The following is a 27,285-nucleotide window of genomic DNA, read 5'->3' on the forward strand; positions in this document are numbered from 1 at the left end:
CTCATTTATGCAGTCCCTTTTCATGTGTGTGTATGTGTGCTTCAGTGAGGTATTTTGGGTATTTATTAAGCCTATCTGCCTACACCTGTCTGAGGTCACGACCTGCCATCAGGGGCACCCAAAGGGACCCCAGCTGGCACTCACCGTGTGTTTCTCACACTTCCATGCTTCTCTCCAACCCCTTCTCCGTGATAGCAGGCTATACATGCACAAACCCATCTATAGAAGATCAGAATATAATACAATAAAATCCCTAAAACGGGAGGCGCAGAAACGCACCAGGTTCTCCTCTTTTCATGTGAATCTGTCCGCGTGACGCCGGATAATGCAGACTCTGCAGCAGAAGGCTGTGATGCAGCCCCGCAGAGTTGCAGTGTCTGCAGCAGACTCAATGACCTTGCTTCAAGGTCGCAATGACACTACCGTCAGTTTTTCCCCTCTCACGCGCGCCGCTCAAAAAAAATCCAGTCCCCGAGCCTGGAGCGCGCTTGCACACATGTGACCACATCAAGACCCCGCACCTCTGACACGGAGAAGGTGAAGGGGGTGGGGAGGGGGGGCGCGAGTGAATGTGTGTGACTGCGGTGGTTCAGACAAGGCTATAAGGTTTATTGGTCTATAAATAAAGTAGGATAATGCTGAAGTGTCGCGGGAAATGCACACACTTATCCAGGTCCTGCAGGACGACCACAGATTTTCCTTTTTCCTGCGTGGAGTTTAGGCTATAAATCAATGGGCAAGGTTGACAACCCCTTTTGTGACAAACTTCTGTCCTGTCTCTGAGCCAGCTGTTACCAGGCATGCTGGAGCGTGCGGGGGCTGCCTATTTCAAGAAGAGAGAGGTTATAAAATTTAAAAAAAACAAAACAAACAAAAAACAAAAAACAAAAAACACACAAGCCGCAATCATGATATATTTCTTTCTTTCACAAGTTTAATTGCATAATAATAATAATAATAATAATAATAATAATAATAATAATAATAATAAAAACTAGTTTAGCCCACATTAGATGAACTTTATATCCCTAAAAGCTTTTTTTTTAAATTTCACATTTAGTCAGAGTTGTTATCTTTTTATATCTTCCCCTTTTAATCTCATTGTAGTAAACTCCTGATCCCGTCTTCCTTGGCTTGTGTCCAGATAGTGTGTTGGAGTGAGCTGGGTCAGTGTCATAAGACTGGCGGCATGACTACATTTTCCAAAGAGGTGTGCTCAAAGAGGCATGCAGACCATTCGGTCATTTATGTTTGAATTAAAATGAATATTTTTCATAAAATTTCATAATTAATTTGAATGTGAGTTTGTGAAACAAAGCCTAAATAAGCATACATCCAAGCATACTTCATAATCCTACAGTATGCAGTTTTCATTAGGGGGAGGGTTTGATGCATGAACACCTCTAGATTCTGTCAGGTAGCAGAAACAGCGGGTTTATGGGCAGCTGATCTGAAGTCAGCACTCTTAATAAACCATGGATTAATTAATTGGACCTACCTGAAAATTAGCATGAAAGTCAATTTTCTATTACCATTTTTTCCACCCAGAGTTTCAGGCCCCCTTTTTTTAAAATGCTGATGACGGTAGTGGCTGTGTTGACGGACGTAACGGAGACACAGCAGACGCAAATTGAAGCAGAGGGAGGAGGAAAGGCACGAGATCGAGGCTACGTCATTAAGTTTCGTCAAGCTGGCGGAAAAAGCCGAAATCCACCGGAAGTTAAAATGTTTGGCGCAAAAAATAAAAGCTGGTGTGTTTTCTTCATTTTTATGATAAAAGGTTTTGTGTCTCTGCAAGCTATGTTAGACATTCACACAGTCTATTTAAACTCTATAATTTTATAATTTTCCTATTATTTAATACTGTTTTGCCCAAAGAGCGTAAAAACAAGTCGCGTGAGTCGGCATCGTTTTAATGTTAATCTGTTTTATCGGAAGTGTGTCGTTTATTTTTCCACTCTTGACACTAATATTAAACTACAGCCCCTAGTTGTACAAGCAAAAACGGGAATTTATATCGCCAGTGTACGGAACCGAACAGACGGGTAAGACATTGTGTTGCCGGTTGTAGTTATCACCATATTGTACAGAAACGTCGTGAAATGTGGCGTTTTGTGAGAAACCCTTCGAGGCTCAGACGGCGCCATTAAACCAGTTCAACCGACTGTGGACTTTCCAGCCATAAAGACTTCACTGACTCAAGATTTAAAAAAAAAAAAAAAAAAAAAAATTAAAGAAGAAAAAAAACGCAATGGTTTTTCACATCCCAGTAAGTGTCCTTTAATTCCCATCACTTCTGAGGTTGTATGCATATGTTGTGTTTAGGTTATTGCTGAGCCTTTGCGGGACATGCCAGCGGTCTGTGCATGCTCGGTTCGCCTGGTAAAAGGTGCAAGTTCCCCTGATCTTGTATCTGGAACTATAGGGGGCAAGAGCTGCTGAATAAGTAGTTGCACATATTGCGTAATAATTTGCGACAGAGGCTTCCTGTCTGGCTTAAAATATTCTCACATATTATCTGCTTCCTAAATGACACATTTGCAGTTCTGCCCTGTCTAATGGTGCTGAAATACCTTGGAAAAATGGATGCATGGTCCCTGATAATGTAAGAATACAGAGATGTGGTATCGGATACAAAGAATAATGGTCTTTTTCGTGGCTGTCTGCATGTCGTGCATGTGCTTAAGACACCCCTCACTTCTTCCACTGTACACACTTCTGTTATACGTGTTTTAACCTCCCGGGTAGCTGATCTCTCCATTTTAACACACTGAACGATGTAAGTTCCTCTTGCCTGCTGGACCAGGATTGGGATCACTGATCTAAAGGCATAATCCACTTTGGCAATTAACCTTTCAATGGTCCGAGATCAGTAGGCAAGGTCACCCCAGGGTGCTGTTCTGTCCATCTCCACACAGCGCAGCATTTAAAAAAAAAAAAAAAAAAAAAGCCTCTAACCGAGTTTAAAGTACAGCAAGGTTTTATTTTCAGGGACAAATAGCACCAGTCCCCCCTAAGAAAAGTGTTTTAGGACGCTACAAACCATTAAAGACTTTATGAGCTTTTGTATTACTTTCTTTTTCACAAAAAGTCTTTATTTGAAGCTATGCCTTTCACTAGTTTAGAACCTAAAAACTAATTCAATCTCCCCTTAATACTAGCTGGGGATCTTATTTCATTTCCACATAATAAAGTGAAGTCCCCTGAGGTTGAAGTTAAAAGCAAATTACAATTTGCAGAATTTTCTAAAAACTAGACTCCTATTTGCTATTAAAACTAGAACTGTATTGCATGTATTTAAATTAATTTCTTTAATCATATGCAGAGAGTTATCACCAAACTTAAGCCCTACGTTGATAAGTTAGGGACAAGGTGTTGGCTTCACTCTGTCTGTCCTTCAAGCATTCCTGTGACTGTGACCTTTGGAGTGTGTCACACAGGGGGAGGGTAGTCAAGCAGTGTGAAGATTCCTCACAGATACACTAGGTTATATATATATATATATATATATATATATATATGTGTGGGAAGAAAGTCAGTTTTAAGAGTATACACATGCTTTGTAACCACAAAATTAAACTGTTGGTGATGATTGAGAATTGTTGTAGACAAGGAAACTGTTGATAATTTATTTAAGTTTTGTGACAATACTCAGAAGTCTTCACTTATTTTGCAGGTGTCCTGATAACCTCAACCCCTACAGCAAGAGCACTTTACCAAGCTGCCATCAGGAGTGAGGAATATACTCTTTTGAAGCTCCACTTCACCAAATAGGTGAGCTGCTTTCACATGACTTCTTATGTCGATTAAATATTCAGGAATAATTCTACACTTTCAGCAAGGATGACTGACATCCAGGTTAAATCCTGAAGGATGTTGAAGGAAAATTTCACCTAAAATTTTATTTGAAAATGCTGAATTTGAATTTCTAAAATTGCTGGTAAAAATGATGTATTAGAATCACTGCAGGAAAAAATGAACGTCTTGATCTTTCCTTTTAAATTTTAAAGCATGATTAAAAACTGGGGAAAATGGTCTGTGTCTACACTGCAGAGGAAAAAAAAAGAGACGGAGAAAAGATAAATGATGGGCAAATAGTGAACAGAGAGGGAGGACTGCCCTCAGTTTTAGAGGTATAAATCAATGTGACAATGTCCCAGATCTTCTGAGAGGAAAAGGAGCAATTAAAGTATTTGTCTGGATGACATTGGTGCATTGAAGTTTATTTTGGGGACATTGAATACTACCAAGGGGTGAAAATAAAGCTTTAGAAAATATTGTCTATTATAATATATAGACAGATAAGAAATTCCTTATTATTAGAACTGTCTGCTACATTTTAGTCAAAACTTACCATTCATCCTGTGACATTAGATTCAACGTTTACATGATGATGGATCATTCGCTCTTCATTCAGATTATTTTAAATCGAAATTAGATTGACATGTTTTTCAGTGTGGACATATGAACATTTTTTGTTCTACAAACATGAATCAAGAACAGTTTTTTTTTGTTTGTTTTTTGCCTTATGACAAACTCCAACTACATCAGTTAAAATACATGCGTAAAGAAAGATATATATATATATATATATATATATATATATACTGTGAATTTGTGAATATGACCTTCAAGAAATGATTAAGATCAAGGCCCGATAATCCAGTGGGCATTTTGGTCACATGCCCAGTTGGGGCCCATGTGGTGCCTGCGTAGGGCAAACACCAGCAGTTTGGACAGAAAACAAAACCTACATAAAAATAACATAGTTACACAAAGGTGTCCAGTGTATTGGTACCATTGGCTGAGAAATGTTGCTTCACAGTATATCGTTTACAATTTTCATAATGTTACTGTGGGGAAGGGGGCCCATGGAACACTCTGGGCCCAGGGGCCTGTGTACTTTTAATCCGGCCCTGATTTAAGATGCGAGCTCCTTGAACGAATGTGTTCAGCTACAGTGGGTCCATCCTCATCTTACCAGCTGTTAGAGAAAGCCGATTGTAGCCCGGCCCACATCAACACGCAGCCAACACGAGCTAGCAGAAGCTGGCAGTCTGGAAACAGATTTTCCTCTCCAACCTGTGCCATGAGATCGCGCCGTGGAGAGACTTAAGATTAAGTGCTGTAGTAGCCACAGCTGTAAGGTAAGAGCCAGACTAGTCCGGGTTAAAGAGACAAAAATAAACCTCAGTTGCAGGGAAGTGGGGGAGAGCTGGTCAGTCGGGATTAGCGGTAGCTACCTAGCTTAGTTAGCTAGGAGGAGCTAACCTACAGTAATATATGTTCATTATTGTTTAGCTTGCTAATGCTAACATCTAATATGATTGGCTTGCAGTCCACATCTCGTGTTTCTACGGTGTGTAAAGCAGATGATTAAGCAAACTAACCGACTGTTGTGGCTTTATTAACGACTTAATTTGTGTTGAGAAAACCCAGCTATTTCCCCCTGTTTTTTTTAAATTTTGTGTTATTAATCAACATTTTCGTTACTGAAACTGGCGTCCTCGTTTTGCCAAAGCAGATGTGGAGCTGGCCCACATCTGCAGCACATGGTTGGGGGAGTTGATCTGCTTTAACTCTGAACATCGCTGCTTCGCATTGCTGATTTGTCCAGATTCATGTGCTGGTTCTGCTTGTATTAGGTGAGCCATTTACTAGGCTTTCAGACTCTGTAGCCTACAAGTAAGCTAAAGTTTAAACAAGCTAGGTATGCTGTGACCCTCCTTACAGCTTGCCAAACATTGCTCATATCCAGAGGGCAAACTCCACAGTAAGTGTATACCAGCAGCTATAAGGTCTGTTGCAATAAATACCATAAAAGCATGCTTGATTTTCACTTAGCCATTAGGGATTAATTATAATGGCCAGTTATGCTTCCTGTAGTATTTACTGTACAGTGTATATACAACACAATGTGAGATTTGGTTTGTAGATTAAACTCTCGGGACTAAACCAGTTTTTATTGACAATACAGATGCAATGTTTACCATTCTCAATGGTTCTTGAACATGATTTAGATGGGATGTCTGATATTGAGCAGTTTTGATTACTTTTATCACTTAAAGTATATTTTTTTGGACAGGCCATGGTTGAAAAATATGTGGAAAGGTAAAATGGTATGTTATCAGCACTCTTTGTACGTAGAAGTACAGAATACTTTTGCCAAGGATCACGTCCTATAAATGCATGAAGACATATAAGATGGATCTCACTTTAAACTTGTTTGCTTCATGGATGTCTCTAGTCAGAAACTGGGTCATTTAAAACGGGATTATTGTATAGACTGATTCACACAAACAGTGTCCAGCACAAGTCAGGACTGTGCTGTTATTGATTAGATCTCATAAAGTCACTGATTGCTGACTGCTTTTATTTGAGCTGTGCTTCATCTACAACAGTGGAAATGTGGATATTAAAAAGCAAAAAAATTGTTAATTGGTCAATAAAACTTACTCAAATCTGCAAATATTATTAGATTGAATAAAATTCTCTTTTCTATTATTCTATCAACTATTGATGATTCCAAACACCAAGGGTTTGATTCATCATGGAACCTCCCCATCTAGTTTGCACGTACAATACAATGCTGTCGGTGTGTGTGCAGCGTGATCAGAGCATTAGAAATGATAGATTTTAAATGTTGCAACACTGTACATCCAGAAACTGCAAATGGATTATCAAATTGAAAAGAGAAAAAAAGGTTGGTGGTTAAGGTGGATTGGCATTGTGTGTACCAGCCAAGCTCACCAGTCTCTTTCAAACCTTAACTGGATTGAGGGTATTTGGGTTGCTCAGCTCTCATCTCATCATCCCCATGCACTGATCTATTACGTTCTACTAGGAATACAGTCGTTCAACTTGCTTTAACCTCCCAGTTTACATTTTAAAAGCCAGTTTAAGCCAGAACTATGAATCATCAGCTGTTTGCATTACTATCCCATTAACATTAGTATTATCATTTATTTTAATTTACCCTATTTTGGGGCAGAACTAAAAACATTCACCCAACTTGTTCATCTACTCACAGAGGAGAAAAAGTTGAGGTGCACATACTCATCACTTAACTGTCCAAAAAAGGATCAGACTGCTTTTAGGATAATTGTCTAATTTCTAATGGATGTAATGAATGATTGATATGAAGAATCACAACATTTGGCTTGAGAACTATGTCACTAGAAGTTGAATGGCATAAATCAACATTACTCTCAAGTAATCAGCACAGTGATTGGGTTTGCATTTGAAGGACAAAGTCGGCGTCCACTTAAGGAAATCAGTCACCTGTTTTGATTTTATTATTTTTATTTCCAACGGTATACTTTTGTGCGCCATTTTGAATTCATTCAATTGAATCAGAAAGCTGATGCAGACTGTAATGTAATTTTAGCTTCAGTGCCTGCATTTTTCACTTTTTTTCTGCTTTGAGAAGTCACAGACTTTATGTGCTTGTATTTGGATCCACAAATACACATTTAATGGAATCTTCATTTATCTTATTAGTTTCTTTTTTTGTCGTGCCAGCAGGTTCCCGCAGTACTCGCTCTGCCTTACTTGAATACAAGTCATATTTCTGGATAAGGAGGAGTGCCCACTGTTTATGAGCTCAGTGACCTTCATCCAGTCACCTTGGCTATTTTAACAACTAGAAATATGACTGACAACAACTTCTCCCAGTGCAGACGATATGAGGACCGTGTTGGTTTATTTTAGACATTACAGGTTGCAGGTTGGTGTGTCTGAGGTGTTTTTTGGTGGATTTAAGTGTAACTAAGGAAGAAATAACACACACTTAAATGTGTACACACGCACACACACATACAGAAAACTAAGTTAAGCCAAGTATGGCTTTTGGGGATGTCAACCATTTGCAATTCGCAGCCCAGTAAAGAGTTGTGACGATAATCATGGTCAGTTTTTAGCTGTCAAGTAAATGTTAGTTGTTGGGCCGTAATGTGTTTCCTGTGAGATTAAGGTGGCATTTATACCACAACTCCTGAAGTTATGTCAGGGTGTTGTTGTTTTTTTTCTCTTCTCATACGCAGACTACTGTGTTTACACTCAAATCAACCCATGTTCACCTCATTAGAGAGGTGTTTAGCAGCTCATGTAAAAACTTGAAAAACAAGGACTGAAATTTGGGCTGTAATGAGGCAGTGCTCACACTTCCATGCTCCTTTATACTTACCTTCTACCATAGTTTTTCTAAGCTTATTCATGGATTTGCTCGATAAATTCAGTAGAGGTGGCCCACATTAACAGTACACAAATTCATGTTCAAGTTAATGTATTTCTTATATTAACATGATGTAAAACGTAATTTAACTACACAAGACTTTTAAAAGCAGGTTCAAAAGTGAGTAAATTACATCAATGGATATGGAATTGGGATTTTTTTTTCATTCCTTTTACTGTGGTACCAAAAGAGCCACTCTGGGGAAATATTATTATTATTGTTACTATTATATTTTTTTATTATTATTATTATTATTATTATTATTATTATTGTATGGTATTACTTAATATATAACTTTAGCATATGATAATGAAACCAGTAAGATCTAACAGGACAAAATAGCACGTAAATGTTTAAACACCTCATTCGAGCTTGTAAAAAACTAAGACAGAACCTTAAAAGGTCAGGTTGCCTGCATTCTTCTGCTTTGTTTACGTCACATGTTGACCAAAAAAAAGGTCAGCTGTGGTGCATGTGTGAGGTAAAATATTCGACACCATTATTGACTTCGTCCTCTCTTTGTTGTGTACGTTTTTCTCCTCCAGACATCATGTCTTCCCGGGAGCGTCGGTCAGATGTCTACATAAAGGCGGAACCAAGTAGTCCAGAAGGAGGTGGGGGAGGTCGGACCAGCCCCGGCGGGGCCTCTTCTGACTCCTCTCAAAGCGGAGGCGGAGGGACCAGAGGAGAGGGCGCCAAGCGTTACTCGCCGCCACTCTACACACCAGCTCTGCGTTGTCACTTTAAAGACGAGGCGGGCGACGGGGCAGAGGAGGGCTCCACTGGAAACGGAGCGGGGCGATGCAAGTATGCCCTGAGCACGCTTCCTAAGAGGCTGTGTCTAGTATGCGGGGATGTGGCTTCAGGTTATCATTACGGCGTTGCGTCATGCGAAGCCTGCAAAGCATTCTTCAAGAGAACAATCCAAGGTGCGTGCTGAGAAGAAGTTGATGCAATGGCATCACATATCAAGGAGCCTTAAAATGATTCAGTGCTTTGCAAAGCCTTTATGCAACCTGTACAGTTTCAACCTAAATAATTTTAAGGTGTAGAGGAGAATGTTTATGATCCATTTAATGTATTTCTTTCTTTTTTTATATATATATATATATATATATATTTATACAAATAAAGTAATAAAACAAACGAACATGAAATGGTCAAATTTGATTAGCTGGTACTTGCTGATTAAAATCTAAATACATTAGTGCAATCATCAAATAAGGTAAGATTGGATAAACGCCACAAATAGATGCCGATATACTTGATGGTCCTTCATTCAGCTCTTACCAAGTAACTAACCCACCGCCACTGTCTCTGAGACATTTCTTTCCAGTTAGTCTGATGAATCCTGACATTGTCCATTAAGAGTATGCCCATGAGGGAAGATAAAAAAAAAAAATAAATTGACAGAATAACTTGCTTGTAAAACCTGCTCATTCAGACAGTCAACTGACTTCTTTTTTTTTTAAAGCACATATAGTTGCTCAATCTAGACCTGACCAGCTTAATCAACGTCCTATCATTCACTTAGCAAGATCCAAGTATTACTTTGGCCAGGCAGTGTGTTTGTGGGATCAGAAACTTGGCCTGTAATTGGGCTTTTTGATAATACTATGAATAAAAGTGTATTTTCTCAATTAAAGATGATATTCCCTCACACCAAATTCCTATTAATATTTGAACTATTTGTGAATTCTATTTGGAAAATGTATAAAATGTTGTTATCACTCAACATATTTTTCTGCTTTTCTTCCATAAAGGTAACATCGAATATAGCTGTCCCGCGTCAAACGAATGCGAGATCACCAAAAGGCGCAGAAAGGCTTGTCAAGCATGCCGCTTTACCAAGTGCCTCAAAGTAGGCATGCTTAAAGAGGGTGAGTCGTTTGGGATGGCGATCATTGTTCTGCTGTAAACGTATGCTACTTGTTTCCTGGTTTAACTCAGACATATTTCATCTTTTACTTTGTAGGAGTTCGTCTTGACCGGGTCAGAGGTGGAAGGCAGAAGTACAAGAGACGCCCAGAAGTGGAGAATGCAACATACCAGAGTGCCCCGCTACCGCTGACAAAGGAGAGCGAAAAAGGTCACATATGTCAACTTTTATTTTAAAAAATAGTTTATTTTGTTTGTTTGTTTTTTTTTAGACACGTAGCTTAATATGACAGCTACTGACAAACGCCATGTTCAAGTTATTAAAGCATAAGAACAGAATTATATATCCAAGTAGTTCATCAGGAGATGTCTTTGTTGTGCTGCTTTGTTTTAATTGTACAGATTCATCTGTTCAGATTGGAGAATTTTAAACCTTGAGATGCTCCTCCTAAGCCCTGTTTCCACCAACACGTACAGGTCATGTCACGGCGGGCCGGGACACATTCTTTTGGATTTCCTTAGACGAAAACTGGGAGACGTATCCTAATACCCAACCCATCCTACTGTTCATGTTACCCTTCCGTTAGGGTACCAATCTAACCGATCTGACCTGAAAGGGTGGAGCTTCACACACAGCATCAAGCTGATTTATTAGGAAAAGACACTTCTCATGTGACCTGGCGTGAAAACAAAGCAAAAACTGCTCCTTGTTCAGAGCAACAGATTTTCTTTGCTTCTTAAATCTCCGTTAAAAATGGCATCACGAAGCACTGCTCCGTGGATACACGAGGAGGAAGAAAAAAGAACGCAAGCTGTTGGATGATCGCCATGCTTCTTTGTTTCTGAGTCATGTTTTGGTTATATCAGGCATCATGCTACTATGCAGCAGAGGCGTCAATCTCTGACTGCCTGTAACTCCACCTTTCAGGTGGAGTTACAGGCAGTTACAGTTACAATTACAGTTACAGTTACAATTACAGCTGGCTGTGGGAACGCAACGAGATTACAGTTTAGACCATATCCACACCCTACCCGCCCTGTCCTGACCTGCACCCGTTAGTGGAAATGAGGCTTTGCAGACATGAAGGGTGGCTAAAACCCAAACAGATTATTGGATATAAGTAACAGAAAAAAAATCCTTTCTCAGTTTGGATTGAAAACAGCGCCCTCTACTGTAAAGAGCGGTACATTGTACTGCTTTTATAAACAACTTTATTATTGATTTTGATCACTTTGCAAATTTTCTGCACTGTATTCATAGAAATAATTACATATGTTTTAAAGCCTGTATTTGAAAATGGGAATTAGACTTTTGTGGCATGTTTACAGGGAACAACGTCGAACAGCAGGGTGTTTATATCTATAACGAGATGATATTTTGGGATTTCAGTGATTTTTACACAGCGTCTAACTTTGTTGTTTGATGTTTTGTCACACAGGTTCCTCCAACATCATTGTGTCCCATCTTCTAGTGGCAGAGCCAGAAAAGTTATTTGCAATGCCCGACCCTCTGCAGCCTGACACGGCCCAGCGTACACTCACCACCCTCTGTGACCTTGCTGATCGTGAGCTGGTTGTGATCATTGGCTGGGCCAAACACATTCCTGGTAAGAGATGCTGAGAGAATAAAGCAGAGTAGAAGAGGCAGCAGTTTAACAGACTGGAGCACTTTTTTTTTTCTTTTTTTTTTTTTTTTAACATTGATCAAAAAAAAACCCCCACAACTGGTTCTTGAACGCAAAGTGAAAGTGTTTATTCAGCATTCAGTCTAGCGTCAAATGACTCTGCGGTTGATGCAGATTTTAATCAGGTACATTTCAGCTTTGCCTCAGTGGGAACATTAAATGTGACTGTGTGTGTTCATTTTAACTGATGATGCTGCAGTCAGGGCAGCCAAAATTGGGACAGCTCACATTTCTTTACAAAGACATCCGTCAACTATTTCTTGCATGGAAGCTCTGAATCTGATGGCTTTTTGCAATCAAAGAAACTATGTCGAATATTTTTGTATTTTTTTAGCCTATTTATCAGGACAACAGTGAACTGGCCTGATCAGTCGTGATTATCATAAACTGATCCAACATAGCTACCGGATACAATATGAGGACATCCCTTCTTGTTGTTGTAGGAACTGGTCCTGTTCTCTGGGAGGTAGCTGTGTTTTGGCGTGGAAAGTTTTAGCCCGTGGGACACTGATGGTTAACAGTAATAATACTAATAAAACAACAGTAATAATACTAATAAAACTAACAGTAATAATCAATAGGGGGAAATGAAGACAGACCAGTGTTGTATGTGTCAAAATATAATCAATATTATGAAGTATGAATCCAAACAAGTTCCAACACCACTTGGAGACTTTTCATCCTGAAAACAATGAGAAGTCCTTTTGGTTACTTTAGATATAAACCGTCCAGCTATCATATAGTTGTTGTTTTACTAAAGCAGCATCTGTCTCATCAAAAGCTCGGCTCACCTGAAGTAGTTTGCAGATATTCCTGGTTTAAAACGTTTCACACCGTAGCAGAAGAATGGATAATAATACTGACATGGTTTTAACTATAGTTACCAACACTGCAGCCATTAAACTGATGACACGTTTCTTAGTTTGTATTTTTCTTCAGTTCACGTGACAGGAGGAGGGGCTTGGCATTATTGTTGTCGGTGAAAAGAGGGCCCTGTGGGAAAAGTTTGGGAACCACTGGGTTAACTCATTACTACCTGCAACAAGAAAGGTTGTAATTTGTGTGTTTAGCAGGGGTGCATACATCTTAAAATATGTTTTAAACTAAATATTTTAGTCTCTCTCTGTTCTCCCTAAATGGGAACCAGTGTGATTCAGTTTCTGATGACGGGCCAGAGCCGTGGCCCTCACAGCCTTCTAACTTAAACATAATGGAAAATCTGGAGGTGAGGCTCAAAATAGCAAAGAAAGCTGGAAGGAAGGATGAAAAGACTCTTATTTTGGTGCAAAAATATCTGAAGCCAAAGCATTTTGTTTCTTATGTTGGTATGGTATGTTAAGAAAAGTGATATCAGAAATTCATCATCTGATGACATCTCAGATGAACTCCTGCACTGTTTGACTTTTAACTAGTAACCACGTGTCTATTCTAACTAGGAGTGCTTTCTTTAAAATTCACCTTGTATTAACAAACTGCATCTCTGTCTCCTCACCTGGTTCTTTGCAGGCTTCCTGTCTCTGTCTCTAGCAGACCAGATGTCGGTGCTGCAGTCAGTGTGGCTGGAGGTTCTGGTTCTGGGTGTAGCGTACCGCTCGCTGGGCTGTGAGGACGAGGTGGTGTTCGCTGAGGATTTTGTTCTCGATGAAGAAATGTCACGGGTTGCTGGACTGACAGAGCTAAACGCAGCAATTATTCAACTCGCCCGCCGTTTCCGTGCGCTCAACGTGGACCGGGAGGAATTTGTCATGTTAAAAGCCATCGCACTCACAAACTCAGGTACTTCCAACTCGAGTGAAATAGTGATGGAGTAGTAATTTGTAATGAATTGTGCATCTGTCTTTTCTAAGATAATCACTTGAAACTCGACTTTTTTTTTTCCCCAAACAATGTTATCAGAGAATACAGAGAATGGCAGTAGTCACGCTACTCATAGTAATACTACTCATAGTAATACTACTCAGTACTGCAGTTTCAGACGAACATCTTTCCCTCCAAATGAATGCATAATGCTTGAAGTGCACCCTCCCATAAATCCACATATTATCAGTAATTTTGGATGTTTGTGAATGGAGGAGAGTAGGGCTGTGAGGATATGCTACAGATTCAATTTAATTCAGATTTTTTTTTGGATGCCGATTCGATTTAAATTAGGATTCTCACAATTCTTCAATATTGCCAATTTTTGTAGACTTAAAAACAAAAAACAGTGTACAAAACCTTTTTTGCTCGTCATTTTTCTTAATTTCAATGAGTAAAAAAACAACACAGTAGCCAGATCAATCAATCTGATGCTATAATGCCCAAGAAGACAAGTAAAAAGATCAATAAAAACAAATAAAAATGACCCAAATTTTATATTGGATTATTTGAATTTATTTAAAAAGATTTTTTTAAATGTTTTTTTACAAAAAAATTCCGATTTTCGATTTTTTTTCTATTCGATTTCCCACCTCTGGAGGAGAGTTTCACTGATCTTTTGCTTTAAAAGTTTAACTGACAATTTGAAGCCTTTAAGCTTCACTTACCCTGTGGCACAGGAGTGAAAGTAAGCTGTTGATGAACCAGATAAAGGTAGAAGACAACCTGCACGGCTTTGTCCTCACACAGAGATGTTGTACTGACAGCAAGCTGGCTCTATCTTCACTTCTAATCACACAATGCACAAACTCGGACTTACACATCAGTTCCGGCTCCTAAATAACGTTTCAGATGATGATGATAGAGGACAGAAATAAGAAATTAAATCTGGTTACATTTTCAGATCGCACTGGTTGGGCTTAATAGATACATTTTGCCGCAGTGCCTCTTGTTACTTTTCGCTTCCTTTACACTTATAGAAAGGGTGTTACATTTAACAGGGAAGAGCTCATCTGTTTGTAGGTTTCCATTTGCTAGACAACAACAAAATCTACAAGTGTGTCGTTGTTTAAATGGCATTAAAAGAACATTTAAAGATTCCTGGCTGTTTTTACAATCACTGATCTTTGCACTTGTGTTTATCTCTACTGAAGTATTATTTTATGGAAATTCAACAGGAAAATGAGATTATACAGCCTATGTAACAAACTATTATATAAGAACACCTTTATGTATTTCATGAACTATTGATTTAAGTGGATCATAATCTTCTGTGTTGCAGTTTATAGCTCTGTAGTCCGTGCTGCTGCAGTTTATAGCTCTGTTAACTGTGTTACACTTGAGGTTACAGTAGTTCACTCATGCACGCGTAAAATATAACTATAAATGAAGTTTTTATTGGTGTAATTGGTTCCCAAAAGGACCAAAAAGTTTCACCAGTACTTGTTGTAAACAAGCTTCATAGCGGCACTCGTAAATGTTGAGGTTTTGTGCAGGTAATCTCTATGTTGGATCTAACCTAAGACTGTACCGTGTGTTTTTCCCTGTGTTGGTGGCTGGTTAGTCTGTTGGCAGTCATCTGGTAAATGGCATCAAAACTATTATATTGGCTGTGAGGAGAAGTGCTGACAACTCTGTGACAAAAGCTAATGTAATTGAAAGTCTGCATCCTGCCTAACCGTGCTCTCCCTGTTCTTCTGTCAGACTCTGTTTACATCGAGGACATGGAAGCTGTGCAGAAGCTGCGGGACCTCCTCCACCAGGCCCTGCTGGAGCTGGAATGTCAGCGGCGCCCAGACGACCCCCAGCGGGCAGGACGTCTCCTTTTAACATTGCCTCTCCTCCGACAGACTGCTGGCCGCGCTCTTACCACATTCTACAGCATCAAGACCCGTGGTGGTGTACCCATGCACAAACTATTTTTGGAGATGCTGGAAGCCATGATGGACTCTCCTTAGAGCAAGAAAAGCAGAAGAAGAAATGGCAAGAAGATGCAGACAGAAACCCCACAGAGACTTAGTCCTGAAGAGTGGAAGAGTGGTTTATAAAAAAAGGAACGTTTTCATTAGATGATCAATCGTGAGGAAATCGTGTTTTGTTTTCTTTTGTTTTTATTTTCCCCCTTTGCGTGAGAAGAAGAAAGAAAATAAGTAGATGGTATAAGAAAATGGAATTTTATGTGAGAGCTGGCCGAGTACAGTAAGATGTTACTGCCAAACTTCAGTAAAAGGCTCCAAGATCCACAAGCGAAAAGTTTAACATAAATGTTGAAATGCTTCATGGCATGCTTTGTCACAGCATCAGTACGCAGTTATTTAACCACTAAGGAACAAGTTCTAGGTGCCCAAGAACAGACTGCAATTATGTAGCTTTTTTAACTTGATAAAAAAAAAAAAAAAAAAAAAAGCTACATCTGCACATGATAGCCATAAAAACACACCTGGCGAAAGGCGCGAGGATCTGGTACGAGTTGAAATCGAAACGCACGAGGTGCTTGTATTTACTATAGTTTAGTGTGCCGTTGTAGGCAAAACATAGGAATTACTTGCAATATGTTAAAAGCAATATAATTACTTGATTAATGTCTGTCACATTCAAAATGTGGAACAAATGAGATGATTATTAGTTGTGTGTTTCACTTGTTCTCAACTCTTTGGACCCCAAATGCTGAATATGATTTTTAAATAGAAATTGGTTTGGTCATGGAAACCAGCTGGGTAGATTTTAAATATTAATAATAAAAACTCTTAAGAGAGGAAAAAAAAACTGCAGCACTTTGGAGGTTTAATAGTGGCGTTGTGAGCTATTGATATTAAGAGCGGGATGCTTTATAAAAGGTTGTGCAATGGATTTGTAGTCCAGGAGAAGTGCACATGAAGACTGCGTCCTTAAAATGCCGTATTTAAATGTTGTATGTAAATCCTATCGGCACACAAAAACTGGCTTCCAGCTTGTGTGTGTGTGTGTGTGTGTTTGTGTGCAGTTGAATCCAGTGAGATCAGGGACGAACACAACTCTTTGACATTAAAGCTGCTGTGGCAACAACAGTGATTAGAAAAGCAATGTATAAGCCTCGTCTGCTTTTTTATACTCCCCTCCTCCACTAAAGCCAGTTTGACCTCTGCAAAAAAAAAAAGGAAAAAAAGAAGTTGGTTCTATTTCATACGTGGGCTATAAGAAGTGTAACACTAACCTACAAGACTCATACCAGTATGTGGTGACTGCTTTTTCTGCAGCAAAGATCGTTGCATAAAAGATCTCAAATGTTTCAATTCGAGATCCCCTCCAACTGTGGATGCACGCCTATTGAACTTGAACTTGTACGTGCCCTGTGATGGGCTCAGGGCTACGAGAAACATATGCAACATCTTTCTTTTGGATGTTGAAACTGAAAGTCCGTACTCTTTTTGTTTTGTTTTTTTTTCCCTGAAGGTTTGTGTACTTGCAGCATAAATGAGCATTACAGTAAGCTTGACATGCACAAAAAAAAGCTACATTATCTGCTGTAAAAAATCATCCCCAAAAAATATTTAACGGCCTAACGTTCATAACTTTTAGCCATGTACAGTTCTATATAAATACTCAAACATGCAATTTCTAGTGGAAGATGATAAAGCCAGCAAATGTGATATCGATTCCCCATAATATGATATTTGTGCAGCTTACAGTGTGCTGATGTTTGTTAAGACTTGAAACTTGCTTTTTCATACAGTTCCCCTCTAGGAAATAAGGGTATTTTATTTACATTGTGACACACTATTGTGGGTTTGGTACTGAAATTAAGGTTTTCATTTAGGCTTTAATCAATGCTGAATTTCTTTCTTTTTTTTCTTTATCAGTGCTGTTTTCCAAGGCTAATTGTTATTTTAGTGATCAGTTTGAATGGCTCTATACATCTGTTGGCATGATGAGGCTACAAAAGGCTACCTCGGGAGGCAGCACAAGCCAGACAGCCAAATAACTGTGGAAACAAATGTAGCTTGGGTGTGTAAATTTGTCAACATAAACTTGGATATTTCTTGCAGTTGTGCAAACACCTGAGTTAATTTGCTTCCGTTCGCTTAAATTTAAGATGTTTATGGCATAACAGTCCAGCTTGCAAAGAGCTAAATGAGCAACCCTACAGAGCAGAAACGAGGTTTGAGCAGAATGTTGACTTATGTTTTCTGTTTTCAGAAGTTACAGCTGTCGTTTGATTATATTTTCCTCCCTGGTTTCTCTTGTAAGTAAATTTTGCAAGTGATTGTGACATTTCCGAAGCAAGCATGACTATAGATGCCAGCGCCACATTCAAGCTCTTTCTTCCTGATCACTTGCTTGCATAATTATGCAAAGGTTGATTTTTCATTCATGTACTAATGTGGATTTTGGTATAATGGATTACTACATTGGATAATACATTGGAGGCTTGGTCACTTGGAGTGTAACTATTTGAAATGTACAGCAATTTTTAGGTTATGTTTTAATGTGCACATTAATATAAATAAGCAATACAATAAATTACCAAACCTCACACATTTCCTTGTATAGCCACAGTGTACATTTCACATTGCCAGTGATAATTATAAATAGCTACTAAATGTCATCTTATTTAGAGGTTCGAATCAATGTTTGTATTTTCAAAGACTATTTAAATGATTAAATTCTATTTTTTACTCAATTTATTGTTGTTTGTTGACACTGCTTTATTTTTCTGTGTGATACTGGCTGTGAATTTCTGTGTGTAGTTTTTTTTCTCTTTTTTTTTTCCTTTTACATTTAGATGAAACAGTTTAATGTCCTTGTCTAAACATGTCTACATTAAATTCACTGTGAAAAAAGTGAGCTCTTTCACTGTCTGATGCAGCAGATAGTGGATTATTGTAGGTGCTTTGTGTTGTGTAATAAATGGACACACCACCACCACATATCATTTGTCTCATCTTTACCTGTGGATGTTTGTATAAGTGTGTTGTTGTGTTTCATAAGGGTAAACACATGAGCACTGCTAGTCAGATCTTATTAAAGCTTTTGAACAAGTCTCTTTATATCAGTATTAAGTATAACTGTTGATGAGGAAGTCATTTACATAGTTACTGAGCAAACAATGCTTTATCATAAACCAATCAATTTACTTAATTTAATTCCCAGTTGGCCTACATGTGGTTTTACAAATCACTGATTGCAGATGTCAGATTTCTGGAACATGTTTGGTCTGTTGACAAAACTGAAAACCTAATATATTTTGATTTTTCACAAAAAACAATGAAATGAAAAATACTTTATTAATCCCCAAAGGGAAATTCAAAGGGAAAACAAGCCTGCATGTACAGTATTGGACCCAGGATTTTACAGTTACAATTATTTTAAAAAAAAAAAAAAAAACAAAAAAAAAAAAACCAAAACGTCAGATTCTATCAGACTGAAAACTTACAAAGGAAAATAAGATTGCCAATAAGGAAGCATTAATGGGCAGCCAGCATGTTGCAGCGATACAGTTTAATCCACTGGGACATCTGGTCAATCTGAGGGATCATAGGATGATTAATGAGGAAAGAAAGCACAAACCACAGAAGAAGGCCAAATTACTGTTTGGTGAAGCTTTTGTATATGGAAACCTAAAGTGTTTTTAAAACATCTGTTTGATATTTAGCACAAGATGTATTTAAAAACACTGTTAAATTATTTATTCTTTACATTTTTTTTTTTTATGTTAAAGGCAAATGTTATTTTAAGATGTCAAATACATCTTAAGTAACTTTCCACCAATTCACTAATGTGAAGTAGTTTAATAAATTGGGTTGGGGGCCGTTGCGCATGCGCAATGTGGTTCAAATGGACGGTTTTGGTTAGTGAAACATGCGTCTGTTTTAGTAAAGGTTTAAAAGCATAAACTGTGTAAGTTTTTACGTTCCAACCAGTCTCTATTTATGTTTAGATCCTTAAAATAATAATAAAAAACACTTTCAAGTTCATTCATCACGTTCAAATAAGAGTTTTGCTCCTCGTACCGACACATTTATTAACCACTCAAAATAAACGTGAGCCTTCTTGGTAGCAGATGGCGCAGTAAATAAAGACTTAACAGGCCCAAACCTGAAAGCTACGTTAAGTCCTTACAGCCAGACTAGTTGTAGGACGCCATGTCTGCTTTATTTTTGGTTAAGCTGGAGTGACAGTAACGTGAAGTCAGTCTAGGAAGTGGAAAACTGAGCACAGCTACCATAGGACATATCTTCAGGCTAGCCAGCTAGCTTAACAGCGCGCTATAATGCTCTCCATCACAGCGACTCTTCTGAAAACCACCCGAGTTGTCCAGTCCGTCAGGTTGCTGCACGTTTCTCCCATCGTCAAAATGCCAATTCAGGTAACAAACTCTAATCTAACATTAACTTTCTAGGACGTCCTGGATACCGCAAGCCAATATAAGAGAGTATAATACTGTAGCTAAATGATACTTTAGCATCCTTACGTTTTTATTTGTAGCACACGGAGCTAAGCCCCTCTGAAATCCATCGCCATGACAGCTGATAGATAACTAACAATGATGGCATTTGTTTGCTGTTCGGACTTTTATTATCAGCAAACTCAACGCTTACTGCTCAAGTTTAAACATTAAATTAATCTCAGCATGGCTTTATGTACACAGACACGGGAACATAAAAGAGGCCCTTGCAGATAACGCTAATATTACCTGCGTTGTCTTGAATTGTTTATCATATTATACAATTATCGTTCGTATAAGTCTTTGCAAACATAACTGAGTTGCATGAGTTTACATGAAGCCTTGCAGAAAGAGGTACAGCCGTATTGCATAAATGCGTTGCGTGATAGTAAAATGCTTTTTAAAGTTATTGTAAAGGCTGTAACATTGAAAAGGTATAATGCATATTTTCGTGTGTATTTAAACTTCTTTTGATGATCAAATGAGAAAACACGTACAATCATCTAGTGTGCAATTTTATGCATTTACAATTCTATTTTAATCCATATGAAATACAATATATGATGGTTTGTCGCCCCCTAGTGACCATTGGTGCACATAATGCAGTTTCAAAATGTCAGTCTGCAAAGATTATCCCTTTATTAAAATAATGTCTAATAAAAGTAGAATATTGAGTAGATGTTCAGACAAAATGTTTATATTTTTAACTTTTCAAATTTTTTATCAGGCCTTTGCCCATTCCAATGGAGTTTACATTTTATTTTCCCTACCAAAAAACACAAGTGGAACAGGTGAAGAAGTAATAGCTTCCACTACAGCACATTGAACTGTATCAATAATGGTATTCTCTTGATTCCCACAAAGTTAGCATGTTAAAAAGCTGCACAGAGAGCAGAACATCTTCCATGTTTGATATTACAAGACAATTCTGAGCAGACTATGAATGCTGTGTTGCTTTGCTTGTAAGCTGCCGTTTGGGCTTGAGGAGTAACAGTACCATAAGTGTGTGTGTGTGTGTGTTTTCTTTTAAAGCAAGTCAATGTTCTTATTTGTCATCTCAATCATTGTCAGGTTGGTGAACATCTTCCCGCTGTGGAGGTGCAGGAGGGTGAGCCAGGAAACAAGGTGGCAATGGATCAGCTCTTTAAGGGGAAAAAGGGAGTTCTCTTTGCCGTACCTGGAGCTTTTACCCCTGGCTGCTCCAAGGTGAGGCCACACTGCTTATTGTGTCCTATACACAGTGAACTCTACATCACCTGACCTTACATTTAGTTTTTTTTTCTTTTAGACTCACCTTCCAGGTTTTGTGCAGCAAGCTGAAGACTTGAGGAGTAAAGGTATCCAGGAAGTCGCATGCGTTTCTGTCAATGATGCATTTGTCATGGCTGCATGGGGAAAGGAGCATGGAGCAGATGGCAAGGTATGCACTGCAAATAAAAAAAGGGGGATTACAGTGGTCCTTTTGAGAAAAAAATGTTGGCATTTGTTAAAAACTGCAGTAAAATAAACATGTTGAGCTTGTTTTGTCTTTATTGTGCAGGTTCGAATGCTAGCTGATCCCACTGGTGCATTTACACAGGTAACAATAGATGGCTTGCAAATGTAAATTTAATCTAAAGTTTTACTACTCTGTGTACTCATTATGTTTGCTTTTTGCTTGCTAGGCAGTTGACCTGTTACTGGATAGTGATCAGATTGTGGCAGTACTGGGAAACAAGCGATCTAAGAGGTAACTACTGTTTTGTTTTTACTTTAAAAGTAAAAACAAATGAACAATTGCAAGGTAATAGCAAACGTCTCATTTTAGTTGAATTCCGAATGGAGTGTGTCTGAGATGTTTGACGGAGTGAACGTGAGAGTAGTTCCTGGCATGAAAGCCATTTATTTCAACCTCTACACTCGTCAAAGCGCAAAGGTCAATGATCACATCAGTGTTTGTTGAACAGATAAGACATGACTTCATACCAGTTTAGACACATTTAGTCTCTCATTTGAAATCCCACTTGCATTTTTCTGTAAACCGAGTGAGATTATTCATTGTTTACTTCTGTGATCCTTTGTTTCAGATATTCCATGCTGGTGGAAGATGGTGTAGTGAAGAAGATCAACATAGAGCCTGATGGCACTGGACTGACGTGCAGTCTCGCTTCCAACATTCTGGCTGAGCTGTAGGCTTAGACTGAGCTTGTTAAACCAAATTATTCACCCAGAGTTACTGTGAAAGTTGGCCTTCTAAACCCTGCCACCAAACTTTCTCCTCTTCCTAAAGATGGATGCAAATGATATGTGGTTGCTAGTGTCAGAGGCTGAGCTGGAGATTATATAATGCGCACAATTATTACATGAAAGTCAATCTCAATCTGAAGGGTAGTTTATCTGTCTGTGTACAGTGTTATAAGCAAATAAAACTCACCCTGAAAGCAATAATTACAAGGTTTCTCTTTTGTGTTCAAGATGATTAAAGTATTGCATATCTAAACAATAATTATATATATATATATATATATATATATATATATATCAGTTTTGTGGAAGGATTTTGTTTCTCTTCTTGACAATGTTTCTTCACTTTGATTAGGTTTGCAGGCATGACTGCACAATTTTGATGGCATTTTACTCTGAAGTCTTTGAGTCAATATATCGCTTCTATATTTTTCAGCCATTGTTTGTAGATTTGTTGTATTTAAAAAAAAAAAAAAACCTTTCACAATGTCATTTTCTCAACACAAAGAATACAACTGGTTGCAAACATGATTACCAGTATAGTACACTTTAATAAACTACCGAGTAAACGCACAGGGAAATGCTAAAACAGGAACATTTTCCTGTTCCTGTTTTAAAATTCCTTTGACTTCACATACTGCTGCGGCATGTTACAAGTCAAATGAGCAGAATAAGAAAATGTATTTCAATCGAGGGTTATGATTGCACTGTCTTTGTGACTGTATGAAAGACAGATGTGTTGGTAACAGAACAGGTGAATATGCATATAGAAAATGACCTGTTAAGCAGACAATACAAAGTGTAATGGTGAATATGGGATTTGCAGCCTATTCTCAACCTCAGGCTACTGTATCTGTAGAGAGCTGGCTGAGGTGTTCATTTAGACAATGTGATTATCAATATGCAGTAATAAAAGATGGTAGCAGTATGCTGCTTCTTAGAATAGCCTAGGATCCAGATTTATTTCCATATTTAAAAAAAAAACAGTTGTTTCATTCTGTGATTGAGATCATCATCCTGTTGCATGACCAACTTTCCAGTTGTTGGACAGATGGCCTCACATTTAGAATACTTTGGTAGACAGAAGAGCTCATTGTTGGCTTGTGGTGTCATACCATACCTTTTCACCAATTGATCTATGGTGCTTGTCCAGATGTTTTGTGTTCGACATTCACCAGATGTGGTGCTGTGCATGTGTTGATAACTAGATTTCTCAATTTAGGTCAAATCACTCCAAATAATATTGTTGCCGCAGTCTTGTAGTTTGTTCAGATGCAACTTTGCAAACCCAAGCTAACAGCAGCTGTGCCTGTTTCTTGAAGGTCATTGCTGGTGTCTTTCCTCTTTCAGCATTGTGTGTGTTAACACCATTGGTTGACACATAACTATCACGCAAAACAGCTGACATAACTTTTCTGCTATTAGAGCTGCTAATACTCTTGTCACTTAAATAAGTGCACCTGGATGCTATTTGCCTTATTAATTCCAGTTAAAGCACTACCACTACCTTTAGAACATAAGGACTTTGTGCTTTCATTTTCAAATCGACTGATAAATGTTAATCATAATACTGTTATATGAAATAATAACAAAACTGACTCAAAGCCTTTGATATTCCTTTAAGCGGTCTTGTGTAGTCTGTATAAAATTAGTTGCAAACGCTGGAATCAAAATTAATGCACTTGTATTATTAAATTAAATAAAATGACTTGTCAGGAGATTTTTAACGCACGGCTGTAATTTTGACAGTCTGTTCAACCTGCGAGTCTATTTTCAGGGTTAAAAAACACGGTGTACGCTCCCTGTGACTTCGACCTGCGAGTCTACTATCAGGGTTAAAAATATGGTTTACGCTCCCTGTGACGTTAGGGCGCGACCGCGTTGCATTATGGTCACCGGTGCTTAGCTCGAAACAGAAACCACACAGCAGTACTAGTCCTCACCAAGGCATCTTAAGCTTGACGCGACATTTTAAGGTAAGTTAATTCCTAACTATATCGCTTGGATATAATAAGTATAACTGTTTAAATTAGGAAAGGGAGCGTTAGAGGATAAGTAGAAGCATACTTAAGGATACAAACGCAAGAAGCTAAATTAGCATATAAGTCCATACATTGTGAACCACGGGTCTCGGTAGTGCTAATTTCAAATGTTGCTTTCCTCAGGGTTGCGAATGGATCCCGAAATGTCTTAAAATAGCAACCACCCACGGCATACAGCAAACGAGGGATTAATGGGAAATACCCAATGGCTAAATACGAAGCTAATCAAGGTTAGCTTGTGCTAAAAATGGTCGCGCTGTTGCGCGCGCATTTCAACGTGAGGAATATGCGAGAAAAAATATCTTGCTTTCTTTGAAAAACAGGAGAAGTCGTTTAGTTGGATGATTGTTGGAAAGTTGTCCATTTGGATTATATCCATTAGTTAAATAATTTTTTATTTTGCGGTGGTCATTGTCTTCTTGAACATTTAACTTCAGCCGCTTAATTGTGACTTACATGATCTCTTTGGATTGAACTTTAGTGACCTTATATCGCGCAGCTTCATTGCATCCAAACCATAGACTGATCCAAACACAGTGACTGTTCTGCTGTTATCAAAAAGAAAGTAAAAGCTTTAGAGGTTATTTTTAGTCTGACTGAAACAAAACACAATGCCTTTCCCCTACATATCCTAATCTATTTTACATTGTTTGTACAGATTACAGATCAGTTCCAGGATTTTCTGAGACAGCCATGTCGTCAACATCCCAAAAACATAAAGAATTTGTGGCAGAGCCCATGGGTGAGAAACCTGTGATGGCTCTGGCTGGCATTGGAGAGGTCCTTGGCAAAAGGCTGGAGGAAAAGGGCTTTGATAAGGTAGTAACAGGCATTTATTTTAAGTTGAATAAATAAAGAATTCAATTTTAGTGAAACAGTAGCCAAATTATTACATCACAATTTTCCCTTTCAAAGTAAATTAAAAAAATTCTTGGGTGTTTTTTTCTTTTTCAATATATTTGTGAAGTTGTATCCACAGAGACACAACTTTTATTATTATTATTATTGAATATACCATCAAACATCTTCATTTCAGTCTTTTTTAAAATATCACAACACAGGGATATATATATATATATATATATATATATATATATATATATATATATATATATATATATATATATATATATATAAAAAAAGCTCCTAACTGTGCTGTTTTTCATGTTGACTTGCTCAACAACAGGTCTGTCACACGCATCTTATCATTTTTCTGTTGTATGCATCATCTCTTCCTCTGCAGGCATACGTTGTCCTCGGGCAGTTTCTTGTGCTCAAGAAAGACGAAGAGCTTTTCCGAGACTGGCTGAAAGATACCTGTGGTGCAAATGCTAAACAGCAAGGTGACTGCTTCGGCTGTCTTAAGGAATGGTGCGACGCCTTCTTATAAACATTCAACCATTGTTTTCTACACCCAAAGTCCAAAATGTGTGTTTCATCTTCAGCTGCAACACTTGTCTGATCTTCAAAATATGTGTTAACTGGGTTAATTGGTACATGCTGTTTTCTAGTAAGTCTAAATATGTCCAAACTAAAAGTAACCAGTTCTCTGATTAATTTCTTAAATTTAGATGTTCAGACAATAATTGCAAGATGTAATCCTTCGAAGAGTCAGCAGTATGTGTTTATTTTCAGTAGCCATTTTATACCAACATTTTGACCCATTTTAGAAGTAAAAGCTAGAACTGTTAATATAAACTGCTTGGACTTGAATTTAATGTAGCTTCATTAATATTCATAGTGTTAATTGTCTTCTGTGAGGGAAAAATCAGTAGATGAGCATGCAGCTGAAACTTGGATGAGCACAGCCCCGTTTCATTTCTGGTATGTTGATTTTGGAACGTCGTGCTCTTCAAGACAAATTTTTCACTGTATGGTTTGGCCACTGTTTGCAATGTACTGAAAAAATGCCTTCATTAATGTTAGCATTTATAGTTTGTGTTTTAAAACTTTTTACCATTGTCTGTGCTCTCCCTCAACTGTTATTGCATTATTTTTAAGGTCATCAGAAGGTTAGATTTAAGCTGTATTTTCTTTCATCTTAAACCACATTGCAGTTTAGGATCCCATGCTGTACACCCACCACAGATTTTCACATTATTTTGTTTATGGTTGTGACGTGTTTTGCAGAGGATGCAGCCGATTGGTGTAACAAACCTGAACTGACTCAACATTGTTCTTTACAGAAATGGAAATATTTTAGAGCTGTATGTAAGAAAGCACATGTTAAAACTTTTAATACTGAAAATGAAGAAGCAACATGGTCAAATGCCACATCTGAGCTGCTCTTCAGTCTGCCCTGACCTGAAGATGAAAATGTACATAAATAAAGATGATGATACAATAAACCTAAATACTGTCATTTAACCTATAACCTCAATTACAAGTCCCAGTTTATATTTTTGTTTGCAGTGGCTTTAAATGGAGATAAAACGATACCTATGTTGTTGATCTTCGCAGCTGAGCTTGATGTTGTCTTTAAATGTATTTAAGAAGATGAGATGCCTTAATGCATGCTGCTGTAAACATTTAATTAGGTCTGATGTACTATAAAATCCACACAAGTGCATGTTCAGGCAGCATCACATTATATTCATATCGATCAATGCTTATACCCTCTAGTCACTGCTGTATGAAGGTGTAACCATTGTGCTCTTTAAGACACTAGCCTGTGTGCTTTCATTCGACTGTGAAAACCTCCCAGGATTTATATTGCTTTTATTATGGAACAATTAAAGGCAAGTGCCATATTTGTTGTCTTTTTACATGCTCCAGTTTTCTCAAATAAAACCACAAAAGACAGAAAACCTTTTGATGGCAGGTTTTATTTCAGTGCTGTTTATTCCATGGGTATTTTCTTCTGCCAAAGCTCTAAATTGGATTTTTTGTAAGGTACATAAAATGCATCAATTATTCTTCATCATCTTTATGGTCCGGAACAGG

The 27,285-nt window shown here is 38.1% G+C and overlaps 3 protein-coding genes across 4 annotated transcripts; all 3 read left to right on the forward strand.

Moving 5' to 3' along the window:
* Window positions 1-1,977: 1,977 nt before the first annotated feature.
* esrra (estrogen-related receptor alpha) lies at window positions 1,978-18,516 on the forward strand. 2 transcript variants are annotated; one of them, XM_079247521.1, is made up of 8 exons: window positions 1,978-2,045; window positions 3,677-3,774; window positions 8,779-9,162; window positions 9,997-10,113; window positions 10,209-10,322; window positions 11,551-11,718; window positions 13,303-13,572; window positions 15,358-18,516. In XM_079247521.1, the coding sequence occupies exons 3-8, from the start codon at window positions 8,784-8,786 to the stop codon at window positions 15,609-15,611; spliced, it is 1,302 nt and encodes a 433-aa protein (XP_079103647.1). In that variant the 5' UTR covers window positions 1,978-2,045; window positions 3,677-3,774; window positions 8,779-8,783; the 3' UTR covers window positions 15,612-18,516. The 2 variants fall into 2 exon arrangements, with proteins under 2 accessions (XP_079103647.1, XP_079103646.1); XM_079247520.1 differs by having other exon boundaries at window positions 1,992-2,269.
* Window positions 18,517-19,656: 1,140 nt separating this feature from the next.
* On the forward strand, window positions 19,657-22,498 carry prdx5 (peroxiredoxin 5). The gene is made up of 6 exons (XM_079247778.1): window positions 19,657-19,999; window positions 21,149-21,283; window positions 21,366-21,497; window positions 21,618-21,656; window positions 21,742-21,806; window positions 22,144-22,498. Exons 1-6 carry the CDS (start codon window positions 19,904-19,906, stop codon window positions 22,247-22,249), a joined length of 573 nt encoding a protein of 190 aa, XP_079103904.1. The 5' UTR covers window positions 19,657-19,903; the 3' UTR covers window positions 22,250-22,498.
* A 1,665-nt stretch (window positions 22,499-24,163) lies between these two features.
* Window positions 24,164-27,134, forward strand: banf1 (barrier to autointegration nuclear assembly factor 1). The gene is made up of 3 exons (XM_079247254.1): window positions 24,164-24,276; window positions 25,001-25,161; window positions 25,586-27,134. Exons 2-3 carry the CDS (start codon window positions 25,036-25,038, stop codon window positions 25,730-25,732), a joined length of 273 nt encoding a protein of 90 aa, XP_079103380.1. The 5' UTR covers window positions 24,164-24,276; window positions 25,001-25,035; the 3' UTR covers window positions 25,733-27,134.
* Window positions 27,135-27,285: the final 151 nt, after the last annotated feature.

The sequence above is a fragment of the Telmatherina bonti genome (genome assembly GCF_933228915.1).
Source record: "Telmatherina bonti genome assembly, chromosome: 10".
Classification (NCBI taxonomy): domain Eukaryota; kingdom Metazoa; phylum Chordata; class Actinopteri; order Atheriniformes; family Telmatherinidae; genus Telmatherina; species Telmatherina bonti.

Bases quoted from the DNA above. Each gene is read 5' to 3' on its own strand.
- banf1 (XM_079247254.1), top strand. From the start codon at position 25,036: ATGTCGTCAACATCCCAAAAACATAAAGAATTTGTGGCAGAGCCCATG. The intron at 25,162-25,585 runs GTAGTAACAGGC...CTTCCTCTGCAG, and splicing joins AGGAAAAGGGCTTTGATAAG to GCATACGTTGTCCTCGGGCA.
- prdx5 (XM_079247778.1), top strand. From the start codon at position 19,904: ATGCTCTCCATCACAGCGACTCTTCTGAAAACCACCCGAGTTGTCCAG. The intron at 20,000-21,148 runs GTAACAAACTCT...AATCATTGTCAG, and splicing joins TCGTCAAAATGCCAATTCAG to GTTGGTGAACATCTTCCCGC. The intron at 21,807-22,143 runs GTAACTACTGTT...CCTTTGTTTCAG, and splicing joins GGAAACAAGCGATCTAAGAG to ATATTCCATGCTGGTGGAAG.
- esrra (XM_079247521.1), top strand. From the start codon at position 8,784: ATGTCTTCCCGGGAGCGTCGGTCAGATGTCTACATAAAGGCGGAACCA. The intron at 10,323-11,550 runs GTCACATATGTC...TTTGTCACACAG, and splicing joins GACAAAGGAGAGCGAAAAAG to GTTCCTCCAACATCATTGTG. The intron at 13,573-15,357 runs GTACTTCCAACT...TTCTTCTGTCAG, and splicing joins CATCGCACTCACAAACTCAG to ACTCTGTTTACATCGAGGAC.